We start from the raw sequence: 14,010 nt of genomic DNA on the forward strand, positions 1-14,010 counted from the left end.
CAAATGGAAACTAGATGAGTACACGAGAGAAAAGGGAATAGAAAGATCTGCTGAAAGGCCGAGATGAGTAGATGGAATGGGAGGAGATTCGTGTGGAGTATAGACACCAGCACAGACTAGTTGGGCTGAATGGCCTGTTTCTGTGCTGTCTATAATATGTCATGTATGGAAATCATTAATATTCCTGATCCTTATTCTTCACTGTGCCAAATATTGAGGGATGGAGGAACTACTGCATTTCCTACAGTGTTCACCTACTCATTTAAAAAAAAAATACAGGAAACTTTCTGGTATCCGGCACTGACGGGACCGAGTTGGTACCGTCCCATCAAAACTGCCATATAAACCAGCGCTAATGTTAAAACATACGGAGCTTCTCAGCTCCGTATGAAACAACAAACCCTGTTGCTTAGCAACAGCTTCAAAACAGTTGGCCGCAGCTTAAAAGCATCTCTGTAGCTAAGCAACAGCTTCAGCTAGACACTTGGGAGCCACGACTGGGGAAAAAAAACGCAACGAGAAGTTAAAAAAACTTATAGGAAACGGCTCCTGAATTTTGCTGGTAGATAGAGCTTTCCAGACATTTAACCTCCGGTTAAACGAAAGTTTCCTGTAGAACAATAATTTTGTGTCCCTTCCCTAACTCAGTTGTGCCTTTTTTATATTTGGCTCCTCAATAGAATTATAGAAATTTACAGCACAGAAGGAGGCCATTCGGCCCATCGTGTCTGCCGGCTGAAAAAGTTATCCAGCCTAATCCCACTTTCCAGCTTTTGGTCCTTAGCCTTGTAGATTACAGCACTTCAAGTGCATATCGAAGTACTTTTTAAATGCGTTAAGGGTTTCTGCCTCGACCACTTTCAGGCAGTGAGTTCCAGACCCCCACCACCCTCGGTGAAAAATGTTCTCCTCAACTCCCCTCTAATCCTTCTACCAATTATTTTAAATGTATGACCAATCAAGTTAGTCAGACATGACCTTCCCTTAACAAATCCACACTGACTGTCCTTGATTAATCCGTGCCTTTCTAAATGACGATTAATACTGTCCCTCAGAATTTTTTCCAATAATTTGCCCATGACCAAGGTTAGGCTGACTGGCCTGTAGTTACTCAGTCTGTCCCTTTCTCCCTTTGTGAACAATTAGCAGTCTTCCAATCCTCTGTCGCCACACCTGTAGCCAGAGAGGATTGAGAAACAATGGTCAGAGCCGCCGCTATTTGCTCCCTTGCTTCTCTTAACAGCCTGGGATACATTTCATCCGGGCCTGGTGATTTATCTACTTTCAAAGATGCTAAACCCCTTAATATTTTCTCTCTCACTGTTTATTTCATCTAATATTTCACACTCCTCCTCCTTAACTGCAATGTCTGCACCGTCCCTCTCTTTTGTGAAGACAAGACGCAAAGTATTCATTAAGAACCATACCCACGTCTTCCACCTCAACACACAGGTTACCTTTTTGGTCTCAAATAGGCCCTACCCTCTCTTTAGTTATTATCCTCATAAATTGAGTCCCAAATCACTGTACATGGTTTGCTTACAAATTGAGACCCCAGGCTTAAGTATGGACTCTTTTTCTTGGCCAGTATTTTTCAAACTTTCTGTGCAGGTGATGCCCTGCAAATATTGACACACTCCTGGGATTCCCCCTCTCCTAAGGCCCAAAAAGAAACTGTGTTATCAGTGCAAACATATTTTTGTTAGTACAGTATATGGCAACAAAAGTAATACGCAAGTAAATCAATAAATGCATAAAACTACTTGGAAGATCTCCTGGAATTGCCTTGGAAACTGCAGTCTGCAAACCTATGCCTTGCACTATTTTTATTTTAAAACGTTACTCTCCCAAAAATAGCCATTTGTAAGTAGAATTCCTTCTTCGTTTAATATATTCCTGTCTGAAATCTGTTTCCTGCAGATTCACGATGTGGCAGGTGGGGACTATCATAGGAGCTAAAGCTTTTTTTGGTAGAATTTCTCTCTGTAAAGTAGCAACATTTTTAGAAACCCCTTTGGCCATTTCTGCCATTTCTCTGGGTTTTCGTCCAAAGTCACCGCAGAAGATCGGGGAACCCAAATGAAATTCTACCCCAACTGTTCCAGTAGGATAGATAATGTTTATATAAATCCGCTCTCTCTTACTTCCCCCGCCCCCCTGGTCCCCCCTTTCGTCTTGGGAAGAAAATGCAGCACATAGTCACAAGATTTGTTGTTTTAACAGTACAGTATTTGCTGATCCTAATTTTGCTGTATGCTTTGTCTCTAATATAGGTTGAAAACCTCTTGGTCAGTCACCAAGGCACTATCAAGCTCTGTGATTTTGGCAGTGCTACAAGTATAGCACACTATCCAGACTATACCTGGTCTGCGCAAAAGAGAGCAATGGTGGAGGAAGAGGTATGTGTGTACTTTTATTGTTTATTGCGAATAACCGTTGAATGGCACAGACTGCGCCATGGCACTATTTGAAGAAGAACAGGGGAGTTTGCCTGGTGTCATGACCAATATTTATCCCTTGACCAATATTGCTAAAACAGATTGTCTGGTCATGTATCTCATTGCTGTCTGTGGGACCTTGCTGGGTGCATATCGGCGGCTGTGTTTCCCTACATTACAACCGTGACTATACTTGAAAAGTACTTAATTGGCTGTAAAGCGATTTGGGATGTTGTAAGGTCGTAAAAGGTGTTGTATAAATGCAAGTTCTTTCCTTTTCCTTGTTGCTTTGTTCTTCAAAAGTATGTTTTGAGTTCACGCTGAATGAGGCTATTTATACCAAGTACATGTAAAAAAGACAAATGTTGACAAAGACTTAGCTAAAAAAAAACTATCAGGTATAAAAGCTGGACTTTAGACATAACTTCCAACCAAAGCTATTGTTGTGATGAAAGCTGATTGAAGAAGACTATTTTGGCAAAGGGGTAATCAGTGTCTGCTCTTATCTGTCATTCAGTTTTATTGTAAACTTGTAGTGATTGTGTCGTAGTTGTTAATTAATTAGTGTGAGTATTGTCCCGTGGCAACATTATAGGGCACTGATAGCGCTGTGAGCAAAGAACTTGCATTTAATAAGCACTTTTCACAACCTCAGGACATCCCAAAGCATTTTACAGTCAATTAAATATTTTTTTTGAAGTACTGTATAATGTATGAAACGGAATAAAACTGTTCCCTTGAATGCGATAGTGCCAAGTTAAAAATAATTTCTAATAGTGATTTCAAGGCTTAATTTCAACATATCCTAAGAATATAAATCAGTAATGATGAAAAGTTATTTAGCCTATTGAAGCTTGACCCTTCCTCACCACCCAGTACCCTAACTCTTCTATCAGAGTATTCAGCTATGTCTTCAACTACTGCCCTGTAGCACAAGGTTAATGCTATTTCAAACATTTATCACACTTCCAATGATATGTTTAAAATATACTTTTCATCCAATTTCCACTTGTCTTCTACTTTTTTGTCTCACTGTAAAATAATGAGTTTTTAAAAAACTTATCTTAGTTATTTTATGTACTTTTATTGCAGTTCTCCCTTTGCAAAGTTCTTTCTAGACTAGAGAACATAATAACATAAGAGATAGGAGCAGGAGTAGGCCATTTGGCCTTTCGAGCCTGCTCCGCCATTCAATGAGATCATGGCTGATCTTCTGCCTCAACTCCATTCACTGGCCCTATCGCCATATCCCTTGATGCCTTTACTAGTCAGAAATCTATTGACTTCTGTTTTGAATATACCCAATGACTCAGCCTCCACAGCCCTCTGGGGTAGAGAATTCCAAAGATTCACCACCCTCTGTGTGAAGAAATTTCTTCTCATCGCAGTCCTGAATGGCCTTCCCTTTATCCTGAGGCTGTAGCCCCTGATTCTATGATTCTAGATTCCCCAGTCCTTACCTGAGGAAGGACGTTCTTGCCATGGAAGAAGTGCAGCGAAGATTCACCAGGCTGATACCTGGGATGGCAGGAATGACGTATGAGGAGAGATTGTGTCGATTGGGCTTATACTCACTGGAGTTTAGAAGATTGAGAGGGAATCTCATCGAAACTTATAAAATTCTGTCAGGCCTGGACAGACTAGATGCAGGAAGGATGTTTATGATGGCCGGGGAGTCCAGAACCAGGGGTCATAGTCTAAGAATAAGGGGTAAGACATTTAGGACTGAAATGAGGAGGAATTTCTTCACCCAGAGAGTGGTGAACCTGTGGAATTCTCTGCCACAGAGGGCGGTGGAGGCCAGTTCATTAAATATATTCAAAAAAGAGTTGGATATATTTCTTGAGGCTAAAGGGATCAAGGGATATGGGGAGAAGGCAGGGACAGGATACTGAATTTGGATGATCAGCCATGATCTCATTGAATGGCGGAGCAGGCTCGAAGGGCCGAATGGCCTACTCCTGCTCCTATCTTCTATGTTTCTATGATTCTAGATTCCCCTGGTAAGGGAAACATTCTCCCAGCATCCATCCTATCAAGCCCTGTAATAATTTTGTATGCTTCAGTGAGATCCCCTCTCATTCTTCTGAATTCAAGAGAATACAGGCTTAGTTTACTCAATCCCTTCTCATAGGACAGTCCTGCCATCCCAGGAATCAATCTCGTGAGCCTTCGTTGCACTCCCTCTATGGCAAGTATATCCTTCCTTAGGTAAGGAGACCAAAATTGTACACAGTACTCCAGGTGTGGTCTCACCAAGGCCCTATATAATTGGAGTAAGACTTCTTTTACCTGTACTCAAATCCTCTTGTAATGAAGGCCAGCATACCATTTGCCTTCCGAATGGCTTGCTGCACCTGCACATTCACTTTCAGTGACTCATGTACAAGGACATCCAGGTCCCTTTGAGCATCTGCATTCCCCAATCTTTCACCATTTAGGAAATACTCTGCCTTTCTGTTTTTTCTACCAAAGTGGATAACTTCACATTTATCCGCATTATATTCCATCTGCCATGTTCTCGCCCACTCACTGAGCCTGTCGAGATCCCCTTGAAGCCTCTTCACATCCTCTTCACAACTGACACTGTCACCTAGCTTTGTATCATCAGCAAATTTGGAAATGTTACATTTAGTCCCCTCATCCAAATCATTGATATAGATTGTGAATAGCTGGGGCCCAAGCACCGATCCTTGCGGTACCCCATTAGTCACAGCCTGCCATCCTGAAAAAGACCCGTTTATCCCTACTCTTTGTTTTCTGTCTGTTAACCAATTCTCAATCCATGCTAGTATATTACCCCCAATTCCATGTGCCCTAATTTTGTTCACCAACCTCTTGTGTGGGACCTTATCAAAGGCCTTCTGAAAATCCAAATACACCACATCTACCGGTTCCCCTTTGTCTACTCCACTAGTTACATCCTCAAAGAACTCCCAATAGGTTTGTCAAACAGGATTTCCCTTTCCTAAACCCATGTTGACTCTGCCCAATCTTACCATTAGTTTCTAAGTGCCCAGTTATTGCATCCTTTATAATAGATTCCAGCATTTTCCCAACTACTGATGTGAGGCTAATAGGTCTGTAGTTCCCCATTTTCTCTCTCCCTCCTTTCTTAAATAGCAGGGTTACATTTGCTATCCTCCAATCTACAGGAACCGTTCCATAATCAATAGAATTTTGGAAGATGACAACCAATGCGTCCTCTATCCCAATGGCCACCTCTTTCAAAACCCTAAGATGTAGGTTATCCGGCCCTTGGGATTTATCGACTTTTAGTACCATTAATTTTGCTAGTACTGTTTTTTTACGAATAATAACTTCTTTAAGTTCCTCATTCTCGCCACACCCTTGGTTTTCTCGTATTTCTGGGAGGTTTTTTGTGTCTTCCTCCGTGAAGACAGAAACCAAGTATTTATTTAATTTCTCTGCCATTTCCTCATTCCCCATTATAAATTTTCCCATCTCTGATTGTAAAGGACCTACATTTACCTTCGCCAGTCTTTTCCTTTTCACATACCTATAGAAGCTTTTACAATCCGTTTTTATATTTTTCGCTAGTTTGTGCTCATATTCCATTTTCCCTTTATCAATTTCTTGGCCCCCCCTTTACTGATTTCTAAAAAGATCCCAATCCTTGCTTTTTCTGGCAACTTTATAAGCTTCCTCTTTTGACTTAATACCAGCTTTAATTTATTTTGTTAGCCGTGGTTGGATCACTTTTCCTTTTGGGTTTTTATGCCCTAGAGGAATATATGTTTGTTGCAAATTATGCATTATTTCCTTGAATGTTAGCCATTGTATGTCCACCTTCATACCTTTTAGTGTAGTCTCCCAATCTACCATGGCCAACTTGTCCCTCATACCCTTGTAGTTTCCTCTGTTTAGATTGAAGACCTTAGTTTCAGATTGGACTACTGATGGGCCTTCAATAACCACAAAACTAGAAGTTGTAGACTTAAACAAGTTGGCTTTTAATCACTAAGATCAGAGCTAACATCTCAACACGCCGACTGGTTCACAGGAATGAGTCATACAGATCCTGGGATCTATATGTAAGAGAAGTCAGGGGCGGAGCCAAGAGCCAAGACCTGGAACCTTCCAGGTTAGTCGGGAAAGAGGAAGTGAAACTATACACAGTGGGGGAGGGTAATCTACATGAGTGCAAAATGAATACAGGATCAAGACAAACAGATTTCATTACATTCACCCCTTCTATAGATTTAGCCCATCGGGGTGATGTTTCTTAAAAGTTGGTATAAGTGAGTCTGTCAGGAGGTTTTGCAGTTCTCAGTGATCGGCGCAATGCCGGTTGGGGTGCCTCTAGGGGAGTGGCCTCTAGGGGAGTGGATTCTAGTTCCTCCGCTGTCCGGGCCTCCGCAGTGTCTTCCAGGTTAAAGTTGGGTATTGATACCTCTGGGCGTCCTGTCTCTTTGTAGTGTAGGTCTTCATCGGGTAGTCTCCCATCGTTCTCTCCACTCCCCGAGGGAGCGAGGTCTTTTATGGAAACAGTGTCCTCTCGCCCGTCAGAGTATTCGATATAGGCGTACTGAGGGTTTGCATGGAGGAGCTGTACCTTTTCCACAAGGGGGTCCGTTTTATGGCCTCTCACGTGCTTCCGCAATAGTACTGTCCCCGGAGACGTCAGCCACGCGGGTAGAGATATGCCCGAGGTGGATTTCCGGGGGAAAACGAACATCTTTTCGTGAGGGGTAGCGTTAGTGGCAGTACATAACAGAGACCTTATGGAGTGGAGCACGTCTGGGAGGACTTCCTGCCAGCGGGAGGTCGGAAGGCCTTTTGACTTTAAGGCTAACGTGACAGCCTTCCAAACAGTAGCATTCTCCCTTTCCACTTGCCCATTACCCCGGGGGTTGTAGCTAGTGGTTCTGCTAGTGGCTATCCCCTTCGAGAGCAAGAACTGGCGCAGCTCGTCACTCATGAATGACGTCCCCCTATTGCTGTGTATGTAGTTCGGCATGCCAAACATGCAGAATAGATTACAGAGACACTTGATGACCGTGGCACTGGTCATGTCTGGGCAGGGAATGGCGAAGGGGAAGCGGGAATATTCATCAATGATATTGAGGAAGTATACGTTACGGTCGGCAGAGGGAAGGGGTCCCTTGAAGTCCAGACTTAGGCGCTCGAATGGCCGTGTGGCTTTGATAAGGTGTGCCCGGTCAGGCCTGTAGAAACGAGGCTTGCATTCCGCACAGATGCGGCAGGCTCTGGTCATTGCCCTGACCTCCTCGATGGAGTGGGGCAGACTGCGGGACTTTGTAAAATGGTATAGTCGGGTGACCCCTGGGTGACAGAGGTCGTTGTGGAGACCCTGTAATTTGTCCGTATGAATGCTGGCACACATTCCCCGCGATAGGGCGTCTGGGGGTTCATTAAGGGCTCCCGGCCTGTACATAATATCATAGTCGAACGTGGATAGTTCGATCCTCCACCTGAGTATTTTGTCATTCTTGATTTTCCCCCTTTGTTTGTTATTAAACATGAAAGCCACTGACCACTGGTCGGTGAGCAGGGTGAAACGTTTGCCGGCTAGGTAGTGTCTCCAGTGCCGCACTGCCTCCACTATAGCCTGTGCCTCCTTCTCGACAGAAGAGTGCCTGATTTCAGGTCCCTGAAGGGTTCGGGAGAAGAAGGCCACAGGTCTCCCAGCCTGATTGAGGGTCGCAGCTAAGGCAAAGTCTGACGCATCGCTTTCGACTTGAAAGGGAATGCATTCGTCCACTGCACACACTGCAGCTCTTTCAATGTCCTGTTTAATACTGGTGAAAGCCTCCCGAGCTTCAGCTGATAGTGGGAAGGACGTCAATTTAATGAGGGGTCGGGCCTTATCAGAGTAATTGGGCACCCATTGGGCATAATACGAAAAAAATCCCAGGCACCTTTTTAAAGCTTTGGGATTGTGTGGCAGGGGCAGTTCCTTTAGGGGGCGTAATCGGTCAGGGTCCGGTCCAATTACCCCATCTTCCACCACACAGCCGAGGATACAGAGACGGGTTGTGTTGAAGACACATTTGTCTTCGTTGTCGGTTAGATTCAGCTTTAGGGCAGTTTTTAAAAATCTCGCAAGATTTAGATCGTGGTCTTGCTGGTTGTGCCCGCAGATAGTGACATTGTCCAGATAGGGGTAGGTAGCTTGTAGTTTATTCTCGTCAACCATGCGGTCCATCTCACGTTGGAAGACCGAGACCCCATTTGTTACTCCGAAGGGCACTCTGAGAAAATGGTAGAGGCGCCCGTTCGCCTCGAAGGCGGTGTATGGGCGGTCCTCCGTTCTAATGGGGAGCTGGTGATACGCGGATTTGAGGTCGATAGTCGAGAAGACTCGGTATTGCGCAATCTGGTTGACCATTTCTGATATGCGGGGTAAAGGGTAGGCGTCCAGCTGGGTATAAATATTAACAGTCTGGCTGTAGTCAATTACCATCCGTTTCTTTTCGCTATTTTTAACTATGACTACTTGGGCACGCCACGGGCTGGTACTGCATTCAATAATGCCTTCCCGCAGGAGTCTGTCCACTTCCGCCTTGATAAAGTGTCTGTCTTCCAGACTGTACCGTCTACTTTTGGCCGCTATGGGCCTACAGTTCGGAGCGAGATTAGCGAATAAAGAGGGTGGGCTGATTTTTAAGGTTGATAGGCCACAGACTGTGAGTGGCGGCTGGGACCCGCCATATGCTAGCGTGACACTTTCGTGGTGGCACTGGAAGTCCAGGCCCAAGATTACATTAACACAGAGTTCTGGCATCACGAGGAGTTTAAAATCCTTGTAGTCCGTGCCTTTTACAGTCAGTGTTACCACACAGTAGCCCAAAATGTCCGAAGTGTGGGGCTTAGCAGCCATAGCAATTGTGTTCCGTGTAGGGGTTACCGTTAATGAGTGCCGCCGTACCAGGCTAGGGTGGATAAAACTCTCGGTACTCCCACAGTCAATTAAACATTTCGTTAAATTCCCGTTTACCTGTATGTCCATCGTGGATTTTGTCAACGGGTGTGGCCTGGATTGATCCATCGTGATCGAAGCCACTGTTGGGCCCTGGGTGGCCGTTGAGTCAGGAAAAGATGGCGGATCCCAAGATGGCGGCCCGCACGGCACGCATGAGGCGGTGACGGAGTTGGAAATCGGATTCCCCCTGCAGACTTTGCTAAAATGCCCCTTTTTTTTACATTTGAAGCATGTAGCGTCCTTCGCTGGGCATTGTTGTCTGGGGTGCTTGGCCTGGCCGCAGAAGTAGCATTTCGGGCCTCGAGACATTGCCGCTGTAGTAGGACTCCTGGGTGAACTTCTGTGTGGGGACTCCGGCGGCGTAGAGCTGGTCTGAGACCTGGATGGGGAAGATGGCTGATTCCAAGATGGCGGCCCCCTCGGCGCGCACGAGGCGGTGAGGGCCGCATGGCCGGAAGAATAAGAGTCAGAGTTTTTCTGGGCCACGTCCAGCGATCGCGCAGTGGCCACTGCCTTTTTTAAGTCCAGGACCACCTCCTCCAGCAGTCTCTGCCGGATATAATTCGATTTGAGGCCCGTGATGAAGGAATCGCGGACCAATTCGTCAGAGTACGCGTTGGCCGTCACGGCCTTGCAGTTACAGTCCCGGACCAGGTCCTTTAGGCCCTGTAAGAAATCGTCCATTGATTCCTCTGGTCGCTGCCTGCGTGTAGCCAGCAGATGTCTGGCGTACACTTAGTTTACCGGCCTCTGGTATTGGGCCTTCAGGATAGTGATGGCCTCCGTGTAAGAGGTGGCGTCCCGGATGAATGAATAAATCCGATGACTTATGCGAGTAGTCAGTAGACTCAGTTTATCTACCTTGCTAGCGGATGAGGCCCCCGCGAAGAGTTCGAAGCATTTGAGCCAGTGTCCAAATTGATTTGATGCTTCAGCAGAATGTGGATCCAAGTCCAGACGCTCTGGTTTTAGGAGTCGATCCATCCTAGTATTCTTTAGTGATTAAAATTGATGGGCCTTCAATAACCACAAAACTAGAAGTTATAGACTTAAACAAGTTGGCTTTTAATCACTAAGATCAGAGCTAACATCTCAACACGCCGACTGGTTCACAGGAATGAGTCATACAGATCCTGGGATCTTTATGTAAGAGAAGTCAGGGGCGGAGCCAAGAGCCAAGACCTGGAACCTCCCAGGTTAGTCGGGAAAGAGGAAGTGAAACTATACACAGTGGGGGAGGGTAATATACATGAGTGCAAAACGAATACAGGATCAAGACAAACAGATTTCATTACAACTACATCACTCTCAAACTTAATGTAAAATTCAATCATATTATGGTCACTTGTCCCTAAAGGCCCCTTTACCACAAGATTATTGATTAGCCCTTTCTCATTACACAGTACCAGATCCAGAATAGCCTGTTCACTGGTTGGTTCCTCCACATACTGATCCAGGAAACCATCTTGCATGCATTCCAAGAATTCGTCCTCCACACCATTAGTGGTACAGGAAACTCTCGTTTAAATGGCTCCTAAATATCCGGAATTCTCTATTTACCGGCAAAATTCATACTCCGAAAACACCTCAATAACCGGAAATGTTGCCGAGTCCGAGTCCTCCGCGGTGGCCGAGTTAGTCAGTGTGGGTAGTTCTCCAAACTGCCACTACTCGGCTTCTTGGCACTGTCAGAAGTCCGAACACCTCAATAACAGGAGTCTGACTCTTTGTTTGTTAAAAACAGCCTCAGTAGATAACCCTCTCCGTCATCCGGAATTTTTAATCAACCGGCACCATCCCGGTCCTGTCGGTGCCGGATACCAGAGAGTTTCCTGTAATTTGATTTGCCCAGTCAATATGTAGATTAAAGTCCCCCATGATTACCGTATTGCCCTTGTTACATGCACTTCTAATTTCTTGATTGATACTGTGCCCTATATTACCACTACTGTTTGGTGGCCTATACACAACTCCCACCAATGTTTTCCGCCCTTTGCTGTTTCTTAGCTCCATCCAAACTGATTCCAGTTCTACATCACGATCTGCCGAGCCAAGATCTTTTATTTCTACCGTACCGATCTCATTCCTTATCAACAGCGCTACGCCACCTCCTTTTCCTTTTTGTCTGTCCTTCCGAAATGTTGAGTACCCTGGAACATTCAGTTCCCAGCTTTGGTTACCCTGCAACCATGTCTCTGTAATGGCAATTACATCATACCCATTTACTTCTATTTGTGCCATTAATTCATCCACCTTGTTGCAAATGCTACGTGCATTTAGATAAAGTGCCTTCAATTTTGCCTGTTTAATATTTTTTTGCACTTTGACCCTCTTTACTGTTGGCCTTTGTTTCTGCTCCCTACTAGTTTTGCTGACTACTTTTCTAACTTTCACTTCCAGCTTTGTTTCTCTCCGCTCTGGGTTCACAATTAGGTTCCCAGCCCCCTGACAAACTAGTTTAAATCCTTCCCAACAGCACTAGCAAACCCCACTGTGAGGATATTGGTCCTGGTTCTGCTGAGGTGTAACCCGTCCAGCTTGTACAGATCCCACCTTCCCCAGAATCGGTCCCAATGCCTCAGGATAAAGCTTGAGGTTCCCAAGTCTTTGCTCGTAGCTCATCCTATTGACAGTTGAGATCAGTATTCTCTGTACGCTTTCTAATGTCTGTAATTATTGTTTTGTGGTTCAGTAACCAAAATTGAACATATTACTCAAAGTGTGGTCTGACCAGGGATTGTAAACAACTTCTGTAGATTTATATTCCACTGTTCTAGAATTCTGATTGTGAACCATTCAAGCTTCATTTGTGCTGTTTGAAGCCTCTTGGTTACTGCCTTACAATCACTATTGGGCATTGATTTACTGTGTGTACTAATAATGGGAATGTATTGTAAATGGTGTTCACAGTAACAAAGTATTGGTGTGATTTATATTTCTATCCCATCCATAGTGAATAATGAAACATAAAGACACTACGTATATGTCTTTTTTTTGCCAGATTACAAGAAACACAACACCAATGTACCGGACACCAGAGATAATAGATCTTTATTCCAACTATCCAATCAATGAAAAACAGGATATCTGGGTATGTCTGCCATAAAATATTACGCTTTGTAATAGCAAAACAATTCACATGTTATACCCGTCTCTATTAATGACACCATGTTAGTTTCATTCTGGCCCAAATTTGAATATCATTTTCATTTTTAAAAATGTGAGCATTTATTAAGCATAATGGATGGTACAACACAAAAGATTGCGATTCGCTTAAGCTTTGTTTCTATGGTTTGAAGTTATCTTAACTTCTTTGATTAAATTACAGCTTTTGTACTCTGTCTCTGCTACTCATAATTCAGTGTTATACCCACTCTCACTCTAATGGTCTTAATTGCACTGCCATCACTTTTAGTTAATTACTGGATCTTCTTCCAATATACTCATGTTAAAATGCATGCATTGTTTCAGGATATTCGCTGTAGCAGACATGATCTGTTTTAATTACGATCATAATTGCAATAATCTGTTATAAAAATGCTTTGAATCATAGAATTTTACAGTACCAATCGAGACCATTCAGCTCATTGCACCTGAGATAGGGCTCAAAGAGCAATCCCTAATGTCACATTCCCCCTACATTTTCCCTTTCCCATTTTAAATTTTCTTCTCCAAGTATTTAACGCTATTATGGATTCTGCTTTCACCACTGTTTCTAATGACACTCCACCTCTAACAACCCTCTGAATTCAAAACAATCCTAATCTCTCGCATTGTTCTTTAGCTTATCTTAAATTTATTTATACCCTCTATATTACTGACTCACTGATCAGGGGATATAGTTTTTACCAACTTCATTCCAAAGATTGTGAAGTTTGTATGTATATACTGTACAAGACATGTTGGGGATAAGCACTAAACCAAGTTCCAAACCTGTGGGAACTTAAATAGGGCCATTATGGAGTAATTCACAATTTGTTGAATTTGCCTTGGATGCTTTGCATTGTTTGTCCTGCTTATTTTTAAAAAAAGCATTGGTAGATTTTCATATATTGCAAGTGGTTACTGAGTGACTGCCGTATATGGATGGAGACATAGCCAAAAATGCTAAGTGTATACTATTGTATTTTTTAATTTTCTACTTTGTTTTAAAAATTCCTCTTAAGTCTAGTGGGGAGCATTCAAATCGTGAGGTACTAGGTAATGTGTAACCCCAATGAGGAAAGGCAGACTGACAACACAGAGGCAGTGGAGGGGTCAAGAGAGGTGGTGGAGAAGTAGAGCTAGGGTTTTGCCAGCGTACACATGGAACCTGAGGCCTTGTCTTCGGATGATGTTGCCAAGGGGCAGCATGTAGATGAGGGGGCAAACCATAGATCCTTGGGTGATTCCAGTGGTAAGCCACCAAGGATCCCCAGTTTACCCTGTAGAAGACTCCCCAGTGATTTTTCATTGAGGTAAGAGTTGGGAAATCCCTAGTGTTGAGGGTGGGAAGATAAACCATTGCTGAAGATGATTGGCTAGGTAAGAGTGGAGCCAAGCTTTTACTGTATCTTTAGTCACCAACCCTGCCTTTTGTCACCAATGTTAACTTCCTACACAGCT

General features: G+C 43.9%; 1 protein-coding gene across 1 annotated transcript in view; it reads left to right on the plus strand.

Annotated features, from left to right (window-relative positions):
- The window catches only part of gak (cyclin G associated kinase), a 128,152-nt gene that overhangs the window by 26,321 nt on the left and 87,821 nt on the right, over window positions 1-14,010 (plus strand). Inside the window, exons 6-7 of the mRNA XM_085983219.1 lie at window positions 2,274-2,399; window positions 12,407-12,496. Coding sequence (XP_085839345.1) covers window positions 2,274-2,399; window positions 12,407-12,496 — 216 coding nt within the window. The remainder of the gene's footprint in view (window positions 1-2,273; window positions 2,400-12,406; window positions 12,497-14,010) is intronic.

This window comes from Somniosus microcephalus, chromosome 1, assembly GCF_052327205.1.
Source record: "Somniosus microcephalus isolate GS21.2 chromosome 1, FLI_Smic_1.0, whole genome shotgun sequence".
NCBI classification, from domain to species: domain Eukaryota; kingdom Metazoa; phylum Chordata; class Chondrichthyes; order Squaliformes; family Somniosidae; genus Somniosus; species Somniosus microcephalus.